The 20,125-nt window shown below is 40.6% G+C and overlaps 1 protein-coding gene across 3 annotated transcripts in view; it reads right to left on the bottom strand.

Annotated features, from left to right (window-relative positions):
* The window catches only part of SCML2 (Scm polycomb group protein like 2), a 47,821-nt gene that overhangs the window by 5,969 nt on the left and 21,727 nt on the right, over window positions 1-20,125 (bottom strand). For all 3 annotated transcript variants that reach the window (XM_083439421.1, XM_083439422.1, XM_083439423.1), the window contains exons 7-14: window positions 17,650-17,893; window positions 13,453-13,709; window positions 11,397-11,529; window positions 8,622-8,825; window positions 6,329-6,511; window positions 3,636-3,749; window positions 2,430-2,711; window positions 1,341-1,504 (exon numbers count right to left, since the gene is read on the bottom strand). In XM_083439421.1, the coding sequence (XP_083295547.1) occupies window positions 1,341-1,504; window positions 2,430-2,711; window positions 3,636-3,749; window positions 6,329-6,511; window positions 8,622-8,825; window positions 11,397-11,529; window positions 13,453-13,709; window positions 17,650-17,893 (1,581 nt within the window). The remainder of the gene's footprint in view (window positions 1-1,340; window positions 1,505-2,429; window positions 2,712-3,635; window positions 3,750-6,328; window positions 6,512-8,621; window positions 8,826-11,396; window positions 11,530-13,452; window positions 13,710-17,649; window positions 17,894-20,125) is intronic.

Genomic DNA, 20,125 nt, shown 5'->3' with positions numbered 1-20,125 from the left:
GCTTATGGGGTCTGGTGTTGTGACCATTAGGTCATCTGCATTTTTTAAAAAGCTATTCTCAAGGATATTGCCAAAATACTTCCGAATGTAAATGCACTATTTGTGTTAAATTATTTTATATAGCAGAAACCCTGCAAAGGAAATGGCTTTTCACTGAATTTTGGCCACAGAAAATTCTAAATTATAGGAAGGTTCTGCAGGGAAATAATTTATTTGTATGCTGCCTTTCCAGAGTTCATGCTCAAGGCTGTTTACAACATGGGGGGAAAACCTCAACCACAACTTAACAAAAGTAGTCAAAAATAATAAAACATTAAAATATACAAAACCAAACTGAACCATTTCCGAATAAATCACAAGATCTAAAATAAAGACACAAAAAACCAGCATCAACAACCCCAAGGCCCAAAAGTCTGTTCAGCAGCCTCATCTTTTCATAGTGGGAGTCAGTCAGCTATAGCCTCAAACTGGGAACCAATTTCAATTTCAGCTGGGAATTGATTTTAGTCCTTTAAATGTATCCTACCAAAAATGCCTGATTGGATGGTGTATGCTTTTAACAATCAAGCAGCATATAAATTTTATGAAATAAAAGTTTTGCTGGGATTTTTTTTAACCAAAGGACTGGAAAGTTATTGCCTGCCAAAATAAAAATAAAATGCAGAGATTATGTAGTCTCCAGAGGGCTGCCAGAGAATTGCACAATAATGGGTCATGCTTCACAGGCTAATAGAGACGACTTCTACTTTGAGAAATAATGAGCATTTGTAGTGAAGAACCCAACAGAGAATGTGATTCATCACAATGGATGGCTTCAAGTGAGCTTGTTATAGGTTTGTTGGTTTTTTTGTTTGTTTTTAAAAAGCAAAATGGTTTGTGTCCCTGGAAAAACAAACCACAATCTCTCAAAGGTTGTGCCCAAGTTTTTTTACTCTCATGTAGTACAATAGATTGGGTGGTGGGTGGTGCTGTGGGTTAAACCACAGAGCCTAGGACTTGCCGATCAGAAGATCGGCGGTTCAAATCCCCGCGACGGGGTGAGCTCCCGTTGCTCGGCCCCTGCTCCTGCCAACCCAGCAGTCCGAAAGCACGTCAAAGTGCAGGTAGATAAATAGGTACCGCTCCGGTGGGAAGGTAAACGGTGTTTCCGTGTGCTGCTGTGGTTCACCAGAAGCGGCTTAGTCATGCTGGCCACATGACCCGGAAGCTGTACGCCGGCTCCCTCTGCCAATCAAGTGAGATGAGCGCCGCAACCCCAGAGTCGGCCACAACTGGACCTAATGGTCAGGGGTCCTTTAGTACAATAGACTAAATGTAATATAAGCAAAAAGGCTCCTTACGTGTCTTCTGAAGAGTTCTGCGTGAGGCGCTAATGCCTGAGGATCAGCTTCTTTCACAAATCGCATGACTTCATCTATCGACCACATAGAAGGATCCTTACTGGGTACGCGGGAGGGTTCTCGTTTTAGCGTGCTGAGGTCAGGTCCTGTTGTGGAGCTTGCAGCTTAAATATTAAAAAATCCAAGAAACTGAGGAAGGTGGAAATGCCGTTTGTATAACCAGCTCATTTTGGACACACAACACCAAGTTCTTGGGCTTCCATTTATAAATAAGAGGGGGCAAATTACCACATGGTGATCCTTCCCTGCCATTCCTCATGAGTGCCTCTCCAAATAAAAAGGATTATATTTAATAATAATCTGTAAACACTTAGTGCTTTTTATTATTATTCATGCTGTGGTTAAATATACATCTGACTGCATGACTGGTTAATTAAGAAGGGTGGTAGGAGTGAAAATACCATATGGTGACTTATATCTATAAAAGATCACGTATGTTTGCTCTTAAGGCTCCACTACACTTGATGTTCTGCCTACAGAAAAGAGAAGAGTGAACTGGTATTTGTGAAATGCAACAATTAGCTCATCTGGCCAGACTTTCATAGGTTAGGAAGGCCTGAATAATACAGATTACACCACACTATATTTAAGGTACAGCAAGTTCAAGAATAGAGGTGACAACTGAGAATTAACTACCTACCAACTTCTGAGATATCAAGGAGAGTTGAGGAAATACCTAAAACACTGTTAAGGAAGACAGGAATCTTCAAGGAATTTTCCTACATTTCAGAAATGGTTCTTCAGTGACCTACAACCAGCCGATCCCTTATAAACCCAGGAGGGAGGACATTACAACACGAGGAATCTCTACAGAGCAAGATTGGGTGGCTAACGATTTCTGGCATGTCTGATAACTTTGCAAGTTTTGACTTCTTTTTCAAATCCTTGCATATCAAAGCATGTTCAGAACCAGCTTTATAAACTGTAGTTTTTGTTCAACAAGACAAAAAAAAAAAGCAATAATATATGAGTTTATATATTGTTAAGAAGACAAAACAGAGCATAGGCTTTTAAAGAACTAGATTGTACCTTCAATCCTCCTCTGCAGCCTGTTCCTGTTGACTTCATAGTAACTGCTGTTCCCAGCAGAACTTGACGACAGTCTCCGTAGAATTGGTGCTGTGTTTGAGGTAGCAGTCATTGGCGGAAGAGAATTCCTGTAATAGGCTGCACTCCCTGAGGTTCGATATTCAGTGGAATTCCGGCAGTTAGGGCTTGCGGGATTGACTAAATTAAGTGCAGAATCCATTGAGTCCTCTGAAAATCTGTGTTCTTTGGAAGTGCCATTTTCTTCACTTGGCAAGGTTTCCGCTGTATAAAGTAATTTAACATAAATAATGCATTTACATTAGGAAGTATTATGGCAATATCCTTGAGAATAGGGTGGTCTTGGGGTGTGGGGAAAGATACTTTGCTGTAAAAAGGGCTGGTATTCTAAATAGGCATCTATGAATGGAAGGGCTCCCTCCATTCAAAGGTACGAACAAGACAGCATTTTTCCCATCTGCACTGGGAAACATAAACAGCCTGATGCTGTTTATAGCCAGTGCACCATCGCTCCCCAGATTATAGTGGAAAAGACACAGAAGTAGGAGGAACTGTGCCTATATGGTAACTAGATTCCCCATAAAAATACACAAACAAGGGCAATTTCAGAGAAAAGGGCTCCTGTAGAAGTGGCAGTAATCCCAGATGTGTATGGATTTGGGGTGTAATTTACGAATTGGTGAAGTAAGGAAACTATGCCTATACATATTCATTTCTCCAGTTTTCATTAGAATCAACATGCAGCTTGTTTTGCCTGTCCTAGTACTGAACAATATATGTAGATGTAAACCCACTGAAATCAGTGAGCTACACCGTATAGTGCAGTCCTGAGGAAGTAGCCTAGTGTGTTATTTGTGTGTTGAATATTTCCCCCCATCCTTCCAATCTGGGTGTGCCTGCCACAGAATCCAGTACATGCCTGGACTGCATGAGAAAATAAGAAGAGTCCCTTCTGGACCAGGCCAGTCACCCATCTAGTCCAGCATGCTTGTGGTCACAGTGCCCAGATGCCCATGGGAGGCTTGCAAGGAGGACCTGAGCGCAACAGCCTCTGACAATGGAGGTGAAACATAGCCATCATGGCTAGTAGCTACTTATCCTCCTATTCATGTGGGTTTTGATGTGCTCTTGGGCTAGACTGCCTAGAAATGCAGTGCTTCTTTTGTAAAGAAATATAACAATGGTTACCTTCTGAGGGATGAGCTTCAGTCCTTGGTAGTTTAGGAGACAGGGGGGCAGTATAGGACGGTGAATCCTGAGAATATCGCTTTGTACTTCTGTTGTCAGATATTTCCTCTTTTGCTGGGAGAGGGGGGAAAAGGAATCACTTTAAAAAACAACAGCCACCTAAGTTGCCTTGTGTAGTTCCTACATTTCCTTTGAGGAAATGATTTGGGCTGGTTCCTGTAGAAAAAACACCTATGGGAACCCTTGTGGGTTTTTCTACATTGCATGGATCTGTGAATATCTTGCTCATAAACCTTTCTATGCAAAAATGTATATTGATCTTCCATTCTGGTGTAACCACTTCCCTGTATGTGCTCCTTTACAGAAATTGTTCCAAAGCACTGTCGTTGGAGAAAACAGTTACGATGATACCATTTGGTATTCATGAAGGGCTCTTTTCCCATGCATGTGCTGATAACGTTAGGTGTAAAGTTTATCTCCCCCCAGTAGCTGAAGGCAGAAACCCCTGTTCAGTTTTGTAGAAGCTTTTGGTGTTCTCAGATCAGTTCTCTAGCGGAAAGCCATTAGAAAGACCAAGCTCTAGGAAGTTGATAGGGCGCTTCCAGAGCTGGCACCCAAGATGGTAACTGTCCAGAGAGGGTCCCCAAGAGGAGCTTCTTTCTGAAGATTTTACTCCTGAAGCTACCAGGGAAGATGCAGATGAACTGGCCTGGGCAGATGCACCTGATCTCTGAAATGGGTCCACTGAAGAGGTCAGGTGTGATGCCATGCCTAAGGGGTGACTTAGTTCATCAAGACCATACGCCCCAAAATGTTTGCTAGGATTTTTGTGTAAGGAGGCAAAACCAAAACAGAACAACTTGACCATGACAGAGGGATGGCTACGGACAGAGTCCTCATGAAGAGAGGAAGGAAGGCGAAATATAGAGCAGAAACCAAAGCCCCCCCCCCCCTTTTAAGTTCAGAGGTATAGGAAAAAGCTGAGGCAAATGGAGAGCAGAAAAAAGGTAGCAATGAGCTGACCAAGGGGCAGGAAAAGAGTGAAGGATAAGACACAACTACGGCAAAAATATTTTTTTTAAAAAACTACTGGAGGAAAAGACGAGAGGTACTAAACAAACATACAAACCATAAAAACAAAAGCATGCAAACATACAGTAATATGCCAGAAGCAAAGATCATGGAGAGAGCATGCATGCCATGAACACACTTGGTAAAGGCAGAATACGGCTGATCTGAGAACATAAGAAGCTTCTAAAAATATGAACAGTGATTTCTGCCTTCAGTCATTAGGGGGCGCTGAACTCCCCACCTGATGTCACCCGTAAGCAGGGAAAAAAAGGTGTCTTCTACACTGAAAAAGGAAACACAGTATATCACAGAGGGACTGCAGTCAATTTGCTCATTACAGCATGCAGCAATTGACATAATAAGCAATGATTAAAATGTGCATACTTAACCATCTGTGCATCTTTTTTTTAATGGCCATGGCAGATGCCAAACTACAGTTTCTCAAAAATATTGAAAGCACAGCCTTCAACTATTTCAGCTCCTGAAAATTGTGGGTACAGAAATAATAAGCTTGGAAGGGTATCATGTGACAAAGAGAGTGAGCCAGGAAATCTGACCACGTCCCATCTCTCCCCAGTCATGCGCATCCTCAGTGGCCTTAGGCTTTCAGCCACATTTTTCTCAGCCCCTTGTTTCATATACATAATTCATACAGGGATAACGGACCTTTCATAGGACAGCTGACGAGTTACTGCAATAACACATTTGGCATGCATGATGGAAATGCTGTTTGAGCATTTTTTTAGGAAGTAACTCAGCTTTTTTAATCACTGTTGTCTAACAGAAAACCTTCTGAAAAGGCAGTTTTAGAAAATTAAGTAATAATGTAATGCCTAGACAACTGTGAAACTGGGTAGATTCAAATTCGCAATTAACATCTGCACGTGGCTATCTGAGGAAGCAATATATATAATCTCATGTTCACACAGCAATCCTATGTATGGCTATCTAAAAGTTAAGTTCTACTGAGTTCAATGGGACTTACTCCCAGGTAAGTACACAATATATATGGATTGCAACCACAGTCAATTTCTAATAAGTGTAATAAATAAATAATATTCCTTTATAAATCTGATGGGGGGAGGGAGACAAAAATCAAAATTATTTAATCCACACCAAAAATCCAGCAGCATAAATATGAGGCTTGATGGTGAGGAGTGTGAAATTTTCAAATTGCTTATCAAAATCAGTTTGCTTTCTTTTTGCAACAGCCAATGACCAGGATGATGCCTGAGCAGCAACTGGTGTGGAATTAGCCCTACAAAAGGCACAAGGGAATATTCTGCTTTTCTTTCTAAGTGTCTGTTGCTGTATATGTCAAAATCTAGGAACAAGCTAAGACACTAAAACCTATTTTTAAAATCAAGACTCATAAATTCCTATGCCACACTACACCAGAGAGGTTTCCTTTTAAGACTTAAGGTTGCAAAATCCATTGAATTTATCAGTGCTTGCTTATGACTGTGTACACATGGTATCAGGAAGCAAAGAAAAACAACAACACATCTTAAGCACAAGACTTAAAATACACTGATATTCACAAATATAAACCCAACTGTGTTTTGTTTTTTTAAAAATACACACCATAACTTCTAAAAATGCAGGGCGGCGGGGGGCATTACCTGGTTTGTTTCTATCATATTCGGTGGGGCTGTATGCACTTCCCATGTAAGGGCTGAAGGGCTGGCTGCTGAAAAGGTTATCGCACTGCAGGCTGTGGCAGAGCTTCTCCAAGAAGCGCAGGACAAACGAGGCACTGTTTACAGAAGGAAGACTGATGGCGTGCTTCTCCCCATCAAAGGAGGCTATAGGGTAAAAAGAAGACCTCAAATCACGGCGGGATTGATTGAAACACCAGTGCCTGTGGCAGAAACCCCCGGTTTGACAGAAGCAAAGGGGGTAAAAGGCAGAACATTTATTGTGTTGTCTTTGCCAATTTCAATACCAAAGCTTGAACATTTGGCTAATCCGGAGTAACTGTGGTTAAGCTACCCTTTAAATAAAGGCAGCGCCGTAGTCTGATACAAGTTTTGTTATATGGCTGTAGATTTATCATCAAAGGCCTGGCTCCCATATCACATTGAACCACAGCAAAACAAATCAAGGTTTTCATGTGAATGAAAGGTTGCTCAAAAGTTCCCAAAACAATTCTTCCCTGCTACGCCACCGATGAAAAAAATTTAATCTAGCTTGAGTCATGAGAACGTAGGCTTGTGGTTTTCTCTTGGCTTACTGCCTGTGGTTTGTTTGGAGGAAACAAACGGTGAACCAGAGGGTGAAACAACACAACTAGCCAGACACCGGCTTTGCTTAAGTCTGTGGCTCAGCAGCAGCAGCATGGGAACTTTTGAGCAGCATGCATCATCACGCTGTACCTGCACATGAACTGGGCTGGTGTCTCGGATGCAGGTAGCTTGTAAGGGAAAGATTTTGGTCCTCCTTGACCCCTTCTCAAAACGAGCGGGACTTGGGCTACCTGTAATCAGCAGAGTAGCAACTGTTCTGCTGACTGCTGGTACTTTCCCTGTTTTGTATTTTGCTTAAATCAAGGACAACAGCAAAAGCTGCAAAGCTGAAACTTCTGCTTTGTTTTATGTTTGGAAAGAGCTGGACAGCTGTAAATGACACACAATGTCAGAGACCCCACAATGGTAAAATTTGAGGCTGCTGTACTGCTACAACTCCCAGCCCACCTGACCTGAAAGTAAGCCCCAAATAATTCAATAGGAATTATCTTTGAGTAAAAATACCTGTGATTGCCCTGGCAAATGGCATTCCTTGCATTTTATAAGACACTTTAAAAGCTACTTTATATATGTTGCTTTATATTCATAAATACCAAGGGCTCGTTAATTTACACCAACAGCTGAAGTCTTCTATAACTTCTTGCATCCCATAAAGCTACAAACATCCTGTGTACAATAATGGGGTCTTACAAATGAAGCTGATATCTAACTGTTAAATCTATGCCAGTAGACTGACATTTCCTTTTGCGTACAGAAGATGTGAACAAAGATTAGTGACCATTCACAGTATGCACATCACAAGTTACACTGCGGGAAATGAAGGTTTAGGCATACCATAGTTCATTATCCTCATCTGGCATTAATACAGGGAGAATAAAGTAAGGCAAACACTTTTTTATGCCATATGAATTAAGGTTAACTTGTGTCCTGAAGATTGCTTCTGCCAGGAGAAAAGTAACAAGCAGCAGCCTCTAATTTAGAACTGGAGAAATATTTAAACAACACATCTGCCCTCAGGACAGTGAGGGAATAGAGATGATACAAGGGCTTGGTGTGCTATCCCTTCCACACTTCTAAAATATAATTATAGGGAAAGAATAGCATCAACAGCATCTCAGTTAAAAACCCATTTAGTGGGAACCCTAAAGTGAGTAGCTCGGAGCACTTCATGTAAAAAAGAAAAAAACACAAGGTCTTTTACTCTTTGCTCTTTTACTAGAAAACAACAGCATAAACATGGTTTGAATTTTTTTTTTAAAAAAAAAAGTTAGATAATGTAAGCATAAAGAAACCTAGTCCTACCTTATTTACCGCTGGATCAAATAAATAAAACGAAGTGTGTCATTTACACAATTGTGCCACACTAATCTTTGGTCTTGATTTTGCACCAAAACTAAAACTGAATCACATTTTACTAATAAGTTAAGAAAACCTGCTACAATTGCTCATCCATTTGCTGGATTCTACCCAAGTATGCTTTGCCATTATCAAACATGTTTCACAGCTTCCTGGTTTGTTTTATTAGTTCTGCTGCTGTTTTTATTATACTGCTTTATTACGTTCCGTTTTTATGGACATTTGATTGTATTTAACGGTTAGCTTCTTTGAGGCTCTGCAAAAAGAAGGGATATAAATCCATTTATATATAAAAATAAAACCAATAAAATACCAGTGATGATCTCTCCCGCGTGGTGCCCCGACTTCAGGAATCCAAAGACTGTTTTTGATTGATAGGCACAGTCCACACAGGCTTGCACAGCCTGCTGAAGCACTACATTCACAGGACCCGGTCCAAAGTGATCAGGAAGCTGCTGAACCTTCTTTTTGTCCAGATGAGGCCCAGAGTTTCCGTGTTTGTTAACATAGACACAAACTAAGAGGGGAAAAAAGGAGGAATGTCAATTTTTTTTTAAAAAAAAAAGAAGAATCTGCAAACAATGCATTCCAGACCAAATAATATTTCATAAAGTTTTCATTGAGAATGGACTGGATGAACATCTTCTATACATTTTATCTATTTCAAAAGCTTGCAAATAGCTAAACTGTAATTAAATGATGAAACAGAGGAGCTGATGCTCTGCATGTAAAAACTAGGTAAAGGTAAAAGGTAATGGATCCCTAGACAATTAGGTCCAGTCAAAGGCGACTATGGGGTTGCGGCACTCATCTCACTTTCAGGCCGAGGGAGCCGGCGTTTGTCCACAGACAGCTTTCTGGGTCATGTGGCCAGCATGACTAAACCGCTACTGGCGCAACGAGACACTGACGGAAACCAGAGTGCACGGAAACGGCGATTACCTTCCCGTCGCAGCAGTACCTATTTATCTACTTGCACTTTGACGTGCTTTTGAACTGCTAGGTTGGCAGGAGCTGGGATAGAGCAACGGGAGCTCACCCCGTTGCAGGGATTCGAACCGCCGACCTTAAAATCGGCAAGCCCAAGAGGCTCAGTGGTTTAGACCACAGCGCCACCCACGTCCTTTATGTAAAATCTACCCACACTAAACAAACTACTTCCATATGCTTTATTTAACCTCCAACTCCAACAGTTGGTGGTGAAACCACAAATGTCCACACTTGCCACATGTAGACAAGCCTAACTGACTTTGCCAAATTATATACCCACATTCCTTGCTTTTTCCTGTTATCCTCCAGAACTATAGAGCTAACAAATATGCCTTTAGGAGCAAATGTGGCTGCTTCCCTTCTATATTTTGTCTGCCCTTGTAATAACCCCAGATCAAGGTACTCTTCCCATATTTGGATAGGGAATGTTGGCTCCAAGTGTCTTGGTAAAGTCACACTGAATATGTGGCAGGAAATTAATGTGTTCATGGAGCGAAAATCTTCAACATATGCATTTGAAAATATAGTTTGTTGATGTTGATGAGAGGTAACTGCCACATGCCCATGATAAATGGAATGAGAGAAAAGCAGAAACAGAAACAGAAGGTAAGAGAAATACAGTGGTACCTTGGTTTATGAACTTAATCTGTTCCAGAAGTCTGTTCTTAAACCAAAGCGTTCTTAAACCAGGGTGTGCTTTCCCATAGCAGTGGGGGACTCGATTTACAAATGGAACACAATCAACAGGAAGTGGAACATGTTCTGCTTCCAAGGCAAAATTCACAAACCAAAGCACCTACTTCCGGGTTTGCAGTGTTCTTAATCCAAGTTGTTCATAAACTAAGCTGTTCTTAAACCAAGGTACCACTGTAGTAAAAATGAGGGGTAGGGTATAGGCAGCAGGAAAACAGAAGGTCAGAATTAAGGCAAAGAAAAATAAGATCAGAAGGCAGGGGGGAGGGAAAAGACAAGATAACAGAACATGGTGAATGAGAAATAAAAGGAGGAGGAAATAGGAATTTCAAAGCAAAACAAGAAAGGTGGTGAGAAAAGCAAGAGATCAAATAAACACACTTTCAGGGCTGGATATGCACTGGAGAATGAAACAGAAGGTGAAAAGCGGGGGTTAGCCGCAACATGGAAATCTAGAATGCAAAGGAAATGGGGCTGCAAAAAAGCTGACTGGTTGTTAGATGGGTAAACAGTCAAAAACGATAGAACAGGGAGAGAAAGAATAGGACCAAGCCACAGAGACACTCTGAATACTGCTTTGGGGAAATAATCTGCTCTTATATCTGACAGAACCAGATAGTTCTTCAGCCTGTGCAGGGAAGTAACAAGCAAACTGTTCAGCCAAGCAACAAGACACAGGAAGATAACTGAGGCCAATGGAGGCCTATTTTGTGCAGGCAGAGTGCTGCTAACTCTGAAGGCAGTGAAAGAAATGTCTACCAAGAAATGAAAGCCAAGTGAGAGATTTGGGACCAGGGTCCTAGCAGTAGCACACACCATAGCTTCATTTTCCAATCACTACTACTACTTCCTATTATTTTTATTTTATTTTCCATTACTACTGTGTACATGCTAACTAGAAGTAAAACTATGCAGCCAGTTACCTGCATTTCTAGTTTAGTGGACTTTCATGCATCCATAAAAGATGCTACTTAAAAAAGAAGTTATTGGGCCCACAATTTGCTTTCTTCTGAGAGGTGATAGAGGTAACACATATCCGAAGAGTTTCAAACCTGTACACAAAATGAGGAGTCGGATCCAGTGTCAAAGGCTGTTGTTCACTTTCAAGCGAACAGAGGCAGCAGCCTTACACTGAGTCAGACATAGGCCTATCCAGCTCAGTAATGTCTGCAACAATCTGACAGTGGCTCTCCATGGCTTCAAACAGGGCATTCCCTGTCATACCTAGAGATGTTGACGACTGACCCAGGGACCACCTGCGTGCAAGCAGATGCTCTACCACTTAGCTACAGACCAGTATCTGAATCAATTTACTTTTACCAGTGCTTTCATGACACTCTGGAACCAACCAGCAGTACCCCAGAAGATTTATACAGACAGACATGCAAGCTATAGATCATTTTACCTGTTGAAATGACAGCCGCTGTTACGCCAGTGATACCAGGTCCATCTTTGTGTATCTGAGGTGCGCTGTTGTCCACTTTTGCAGAGGTAAGGGGAGGAGGAAATACTGGAGATTGCACTGGTAAGATTTTTTTCTGTAAAAAGAATATATTTATCATAAATTTTAAAAAATATAACTGTTTCTTTCCTATCAGAAGACAGACAGCCTTCAGATCACCATTTGCTGAAGCTCTTAGTTCTCTTAACTGTAGAATGCTGCCAGAAGTGTATAAAGACTAGATCTTTGCAACTCCCAGTCCCAACCCATTTTTCAAGGGTTCTCCAGAAGGGTCAGCATCAGAATTTCATCACAGGCTAGGGAACCACATGAGATAATCTGTTAAGACTGGCCAGCACACAAAAAGCCAGCTCAAGATTACTTCACACATCGCTACCATATTAAGTACAGTGGTAGCTTCAGGCATTGTAAGCCACATCAGTTGTGTCCCACTTTCATGTCTAGTTCCCATAGATAATAAAGCTGCTGATACTTTAATTGATAATGATGGCAGGTGCTGATATTCTTCTTTGCCACTGTCCTTGCAACCACTGGCAAAAATGCATGTTTTAATTAGTGATCTTTGCCAGTAAAGTTAGCCTGCACCGAAGCAGCTCTTTTTAAAGCAGAGAGTCAACAAAAAATTAAATAAAGGGATATTTATTTTGGCAACCACATTTAGATTAACACTGAATGGGTAGCAATGGGTAGCTGAGGACAAGTAAGTGGTTCATAAATTAACGAAATAATAATATCTCTTTCACATAAGTATCAAGGTGATTTAATGTCAAACAATTTAAAAAGCAAAAATAGGTCAAAACAACAACTAAGGATTGATTTTAAAACAATACTTGAAGCTCCAAGGCCTAAAATGTTCACCAATAACATGTACAAAAGGGCAGGCCCAGCTCAAAAGAAGAGGCCTACTAGGTAGGTAAGGGATAAAGTGGTCTCTAAAGTAATATATTTCCAAGTGCACTCTCCCTGTATCAGCAATTTTAGCAATCTAAATATATATATATTTATCTTTGTCTCCAATACATTCAATAAAATATATTGTTTGCACCTTTTATTATTGTTATTTCTATACTGCCCTTCATCTGAGGATCACAGGGTGGTTTACAATATAAAAACACAAAAATACATAACATAGTAACAAACAAAAATAATGCCCCGCCCCTGTTTAAAAGGCCATAGTTTTTTTTTTATTGGTCACAGGCCTAGAAGAAGGGGAATGCCCGTCGCCTATATACACGCAAGGAAGGTGCCAGGTGAGTTTCCCCGGAGAGAGCGTTCCACAAGTGGGGATCCACCACAGAAAAAAGCTTGTTCTTGTGTTCCCACCCTTCAGACCTCTCATGAAGGGGGCACAAAAAGAAAGGCCTCAGATAATGATTACATGATATGGGGCGGTTTATATGGGAAGAAGTAGTCCTTGAGGTATCACGGTCCTGAGCCATGTAAGGCTTTATACGTCAAAACCAGCACTTTGAGCTAAGCTTGGGACCTAATTAGCAGCCAGGGCAGTCAGGGCAGGATTGGCATTGTTATGTTCAAACCGTCTTGCCCTGGTGAGCAACCTGGCCACTGAAGTCAGCACAGTAGTAACCACTACAGTAATTAAATGCAGTAATTCACTGCAGTAATCTAGAGTTTACCAGAGCACAGATGACAGACATTAGGCTGTCCCTTGTCCAGATAAGGGTGCAGCTGGGCCACTAGCCAAAGCTGATGGAAGGCACTCTGGACACCAAGACCATCTGAGCTTCAAGTGACAGCGATGGATCCAGAATTACCCCCAAGCTGATTATCTGCTGTAACCTGATCAGCAAACCTGTGCTCCTTCAAAGGGAGTGTAACCTTGAAAAGGATGCCGTTTTCAATACAACACACCTAGTAAACTGCTTGCACAATTGCACATTTCAAAAAGAAACTCGGGTGGGGAAATCAGTACAAAATAAGCTGGGGAAACATAAAAAGCATCTACTGCAATTGTGATGGTAAACAGATTTGCTCTCACCTTCCTTCCTGGTTTCAAGCCTTTTTTCCTTTTTTTCAGATTCTCTTTTTGAGATGTGTTTTTCGCTACAGGGGTGTTTTTGGGAGACCTGCCTTTCCTCGGGACTGCAGGTGGAGCCGCTGGTTTCCCCCGGCTAGGCTTCCTTCCCCTTGATGTAGAAGGAGGAACAGGAGCAGATTTCTGAGGAGACTGCATTGAGCGCCGGGTCACTTTGGAAGGGGATGTTTGGGGTTTCGAATTATTCTTTGTACCCGAAACTGTGAAGGAAGTCAAATATACATTTATCAGAATGCATACACTTCAGGAAGCGGTATTCTTTAAAAAGTTCGATTACACTTCAAAGTATGTTGACAATGAGATATTTTCAAGTGATTTTGAACTGAAACAAGGACTGCTAACTTTTAAAACCAGAAAGGGAAGTGGTGTTTCTGACAGCAAGCTTGATGTGCAGAAATATGCAAGTGGGTAATGTTAATCTTCATGCAAAGAAAAGCTGGTTTCTGTACATCAAGCTGCTGCTAGAGGCACAAAATTGGGCCATGTGATTTCTTTCCTGGCAACACCAGTTAGGACATAATGAGATAACAGAAGAGCTCCACCCCCACCCCCTAAAAGAACCCCTAAATGAAATTTAATGGAACTTCTTGGCAACATGCTTTGAGTTTTGCTTTCACAGGCCCTACTGAAATGAATGGAATTTGTTCAAGAATATTTGTGGTAATTCTATACGAACAGCAAGTCATATATATAAATCCATGCTTCTGATTAACTGAAAAAGTTTTGATCATTCTGCCTTCTACCCCTTGACTTTCCAGTCATGTGGATTCCTGTGACCGGTTTCATTTGGTCAAGGAAGTTACGCCGTTCAATTCCTTCATGTGTCTTACAGAAGAAGATTGCTTTCCCCCCCCTTATAAAGCATATATATTTCACATCAAAATAAATGTAGTTTTGATGTTTCCGTTGAGCTTGTTTTTCTAGTATCCAAGAATAACCCTAAAGCAATTTTAAAGTCCCACAGTTGATAAAACAATGTCTGCCCATGTCTAAATGCAGCCGCTTCAATATGAAAGGGAAAACACTTCAGTTTTCAAAAATAAAATTGTGGCACCATTTTGGACCAATTAAACACTGGAAAACTATGTTTGAAAGATATAACCAAGGTTGCATGGTCTGTTTTTGTGTAAAGCAGGTAAATTCTACAGAGAGAACACATTCATAGGGGGGGAAAATATTTTATTTATATGACACAAAATTTTAACCCATGAAATCTGGCCCAGCTCCTATGTATATTGTTGTTTGACTAGACCACACCCTACGGATTATACATTTCTTTTTCATACAGCTTTATACAGTTCTGGAGACGTTTTTAGCTAACTAAACAGTGTTGCTTTTCTTCTTCATCACATTCAAAAGTTATTAACCACTTGTATTATACTAGTGTTGAAGAATGAAACATTTCTAAGAAGGTACATTTATATGAAGTTAAATTCCATGTATTCCGATGTTCAGAAAATCATCACTGGTGTAAAAATTGAAAAATAAAAGTTTTATTACAAAATGTAATTTCACTGCACACAAACACAAATTTCATCACACACTCTCACACACACTTGCCACACTCACACATTGCAAAACAACAGTTATCTGGAATAAACATGTTTGTGCTACAGTCTATCACTGCCTCCACTGAAATGTCAATGGCTTAACATGCAGCAAAAATCTGAGAGGACAGCAGAGTTCACAAATACAAAGAAAACACCCTTCAATGCCACAGGTTGTAAAATAGCAGGTACACGCTTTTACACACAGTAACTTTCTGCTCTTTGGAATAAATGATGGATAGTGCTTGCTGAACAAAGGCTGCAAATGGAGTAATAATGAGCCCCTGCTGGAACGCTATATAAAAACAATTTCCTTTAAACAGGTCTCCTACCTTTATATTCCAGAGATGCAGATGTCATTTACATTAGCCGCTTGTAAGGTTCAAGACCCAATCTCATAGGACTGCTTTTTTAGACTGGAAAAAGCAGATCTGCAACAAAGCCCACGCTGCCCAGGGCACTGAAATTTTGCAGGAGCAAATCAGGGTGCAGCAATTTGCATTTGTTGGTTTAAGAGGAAGAGGAAGGGGGAGGGCAACAGAGTGGAGGGGAGAGACTGCTAAAGCAATTCACATATTGTCTGTGGGCTCTATTGACAGTGACCATCAGTCACCTGCTCATACTTCCTTAACCACCCCCTCTTGAGGAGGGGATCAAAGGTTACATGGGGTCAGAGAATCTGGAAAGAGTGAAAGGACAAGCAAAGAAATCGAGCTGCCAACACAACTGTATCATGTACAGAGGTATCTCAGCTGAGCTACAGGAGCCAAAACTTGAAAACCATTTTGTAATCTCAACAGGATTTGTATTAAAATATTAGTGCATTAAAATATTAGTTTATTAAAATGGGGCGGGGGGGGGTTATCGGCAGTGTCTCTTTGTAATTAATATATAATGTGCAGTTGGAAGGGGGTGGGCAGCCCTTTTGCTCTTTTCAGGCCATTGCTTTGCATTACAATGGCCCTCTCCATTCCACAAACAAAACAAAGCATTTTGTTTCTCGCTGAGCTGGCAAAACAATTGAGACATCAAGCATTCAGGTCTCTTGTGGGTACTCTAGCTATGCAGCAGTCCCTGCTTAAAACTCTGATCCTAAGCAACAACTTTATTAAAGTCTTTTCAAACCAAATAGTCTTATACTAACTGGAGCAACAATGCATCTTGAAAGGATGGAACAAGAAGCAAAGGATGTTAACACGGCTTTCTGTATTGAGAGTACTGATTGCTTATACAGCTTTCAGTAGCAGTAGTTCTTTACTGCAAACATATAAAAGCAACTAGGATGCTTCAATTGCTTCTACAATTGCTTATCCTTGTTTTGATAAGGTGTGAGAATATGCATTAAACATTATGTGTAGACCTATGAAAAAGACTAAAAAATTATTGGAGCTTACAACTTTTCCACATCTGTTCATTTATTTTAGGATCCATAAGCAGACCCAGCATAGTCAAACCCTACTATCACCAAATAGTCAGATGTTGCAGCTCCATATAAGACAAATTATGGTCTTCCGAAGCAGGAAGGAGATAGTTGCTCAGCTTTTTCAGGCAACCTGCTTTTTAATGCATCTAGAAAAAACTACTTCATGCATCTAGAAAAAGTAGCTGCTAGAAAAACTATCTGAAAAACTGTATGGACAGTAGCTATGCTAGTGCCATAAGAAACTCAACAGCTGAGCAGCGTCTCTTGATATAACTGTAATGAGAACAAAATATAGTACACCAATGTAAGAGAGGGAGAGGGAGGGAAAGAGAGAGACACACACATGCACAAGAGAGATAATGCAATAGTAATTGTGGGAAAGTTTATTAAGGAGATGTATAATGCCACTACTTCTGATAATGATAACACAGGCTAAGTTCAGACATAATGAAAAACCATGGGATGATTTTGCTTCTGATTTTAAACACAGCTTTCATTACGTCCAATGTCATGGAACGGTAAGTCTGTTTAAGTTATGACTTGTGAGAACAAGCCATGTTCCGGAAGCCCTTTTCCCTGATCATAGGAAACCATGGTTTACATATTATCCAAAGAAGCTTCCAATCACCTTCCTTAGCACAACAGTGGGGGAGAGGGAAGCATGCAACTCCCAAGGGCTGCTACACCTTGTTCAGGTAACGTGACCCTACGGTTTCTCATTACATCTGAACTGGTGGCAAGCGTAAAGTTATCAAGGTTTGGCTCTCTTCGGCTGCAATCCTCTATCCATGAACATGAGGGGAAGCTGCATTGCAAGGATAGTAAATGATAGAGCAGAGGTCACCAATATTTCTGGACTAGTGGGCAAATTTTGTAGGGCGGCAGTCACAAAACCTTCGTAGCCACCATAGCACCTGCAGACATTGGAATGGTGATCCCTGGTGCTAGTGAAGACATTTAATTAAAGCTAGTGGGATGCCTTAGGCTTTATTTCACCCGACTTAGATTTTGCTATAGCATTAAATGATGATGGGAAACACACAAAAACCAACACATTTTTCCTTATAGCTTCTCTGTCAGCTGTATCAAAGCCTTAAAGGCACAGGCTTAAAAGCAAAGATGGACCAGATGAGCCTGACGTGTGGAATTTAAGAAATAAAAAATTCTTACCACTATTCCCTGGTGGCTGTAGAGCATCTCCTGTTAAATCGCACCATCCGACTGGAAAGATATCCCGAGAATCATATTTACACCAATAGTCAAATGCCCCTCGCCAGCCATCAAAGGTAATAAAAACTTCATCTCCTTTAACATTCCCAATGGTTGCGGGACATATTAAATAAGGATTTTTTCTGTCTATTGCTTCTAGCTTCATTCCAACTTTAAAACAGTTTGGAGAAGGCTTTGTAGGTTCCTGCCAAAACAAAAGAGCCACACATGAGATCTTGGAAGGAAATGAGTTTCATATAACCTTGATGCCTAAAAGGACTCATGCTCCAAAAGATACATAGTACTGCGGGAGAAATATGTTAGCGTTTTTCCTGTATTTTCTATGTTCCAGAGCTCCTCCATGGATAAAAATTCATGTTTCTAAGCTAAATGACAGGTTTTATGAGTGATAAAAAAGCAGCAAAGAATTTAAAAGCAAGAATTTAAAAGAAATCGACAAAAGGACACTTTGGAGTATTTAGTTATTTACAATATTTCTATTACCGCCTATCAACAAGAAGTCCATTTTTTGTTGTTGAAAATTTAAGATATGTATTTCTTTCCTTAATTACTGATGAAAGAAACAGAACTACCAAGCAACATATTTCCAACTCCTTGAAAATCTCAAGAAGAATAAGTTGTTACAGTGTTGTGAAAAACATAAAATAGTTTGCAGTGTCACCCATCAGTGTTGAGACCATGAACTGACCAATTACCATCTTCAAGTCTATGCCTAAAGCAGGTTTGTAAACGAACAGGAGACTCTTATAAAGCCATTCAAATTTGCATAATGTGACTTCAATGCATGTTCAAATGATGAATTGCTTCCATGATGGCATTTTGTTTCCTACTCTTCCTTACGTTTTATTGTTCATTAGATTGAAGTTTTGTGGGGAAGGACATGAATTATTAATAAAAAGGGGCATAGCTTCATTTGTAAAATTGTCCATGTAACTAAAAGGACAATTTAAGTTGTAAATATAACTTATATTCTTCTTCCTTACATAATTAAAGCACGTTATTTCATTTCTTCACTTTGTAAATCAACCCACTTCATTTTCTTCGCAGAACAGACTTGTACTGTTCCAGCTTTGGTGCAATTCATAAAGTTTATTTATTTATTTCATAACATTTCCGTTCCACTTGTGTGTAAAAAAACCCCCAACCAAACCTCGAAGCAGTTTACAAAATGAGTAACACAATAAAATAATCAGCAAAAAAAGTTTAAAACATCCAAATTTACTACTACTACTACTACTACTACTACTATTGACTGAATTTATATACTGCTCTATACCCGGAGGTCTCAGGGTGGTTCACAGAACAAAATCAAAATATAAAACCACAAAATACATAATCTAAATGAAAACAAGAACCCAAGAACCCGCTCCCCCCAAACACCCACATTTTAAAAGGGCATAGGATGTCAATCAAATCAACTGTCTAGTTAAAAAGGAACTTTTTTGCCTGGTGCCTAAAGGTGTATAATGAAAGTGCCAGGTGAACTTCCCTGGGGAGAGCATTCCACAGACGGGGAGCCACTGCAGAGAAGGCCCCGTTCTCGAGTTGCCACCCTCTGGACCTCTCAAGGAGGAGGCACACAAAGGAGGGCCTCAGAAGATTATCTCAGGGTCTGGGTAGGTTCATATGGAAAGAGGCTGTCCTTGAGGTATTACGGTCCTGAGCCGTTTAAGGCTTTATAGGTCAAAACTAGCACTTTGAATTGGGCCTGGAAATGGCAGACAATGCAGTCAGACCAGGATCAGTGTAATATGTTCAAACCATCTTGCTCTGGTAACCTGGCCGCTGAATTCTAGCTGAAGTTTCTGAACCATCTTCAGACGCAGCCCTATGTAGAATGCATTGCAGTAATCTAAACTTGTAGTTACCAGAGCATAGACAACAGTAGTTAGGCTATCCCTGTCCAGATAGGGGCGTAGTTGGGCCACCAGCCAAAGCTGATGGAAGGCATTCCGCTCCACTGAGGCCGCCTGAGCCTCGAGCGACAGCAAAGGATCCAGCAGTGCTCCCAAGCTACGAACCTGCTCCTTCAGATCAGAAGTGCAAGAGCAGACAATCTAGTGCCTCAGTCTTATCTGGATTGAGCTTCAGTTATTAAAAGCACAAATTAAAACACATGTAAACATCATATACCAAGAGAGAAGAAAGGAGTAAAAATGCTGAGATTGTTACAAGAAGTGTGTGTATTGTTTTTAGCATAAAAATGTGTTCTGCATTGTCATTTGTGTATGATCCATACAACAGTGACTGGAATAAGGAGGATGGGGCATAATTTATGGGTGTTTACTATGCTTAGAAGTCTTTGATACATTCACCAGACTATTCAACAGAAAAAAGTCAACCTCTCCCATACAGGAATTAACATCTACATTTGTCTAGACCAGGGGTCTGCAACCTTTAAGACAAAAAGAGCCAC

Source organism: Podarcis tiliguerta, assembly GCF_965153285.1.
Source record: "Podarcis tiliguerta genome assembly, chromosome: 4".
Lineage (NCBI taxonomy): Eukaryota > Metazoa > Chordata > Lepidosauria > Squamata > Lacertidae > Podarcis > Podarcis tiliguerta.
Note: the sequence above shows the minus strand (reverse complement) of the source record. Positions and strands in the feature narration are given on the sequence as shown.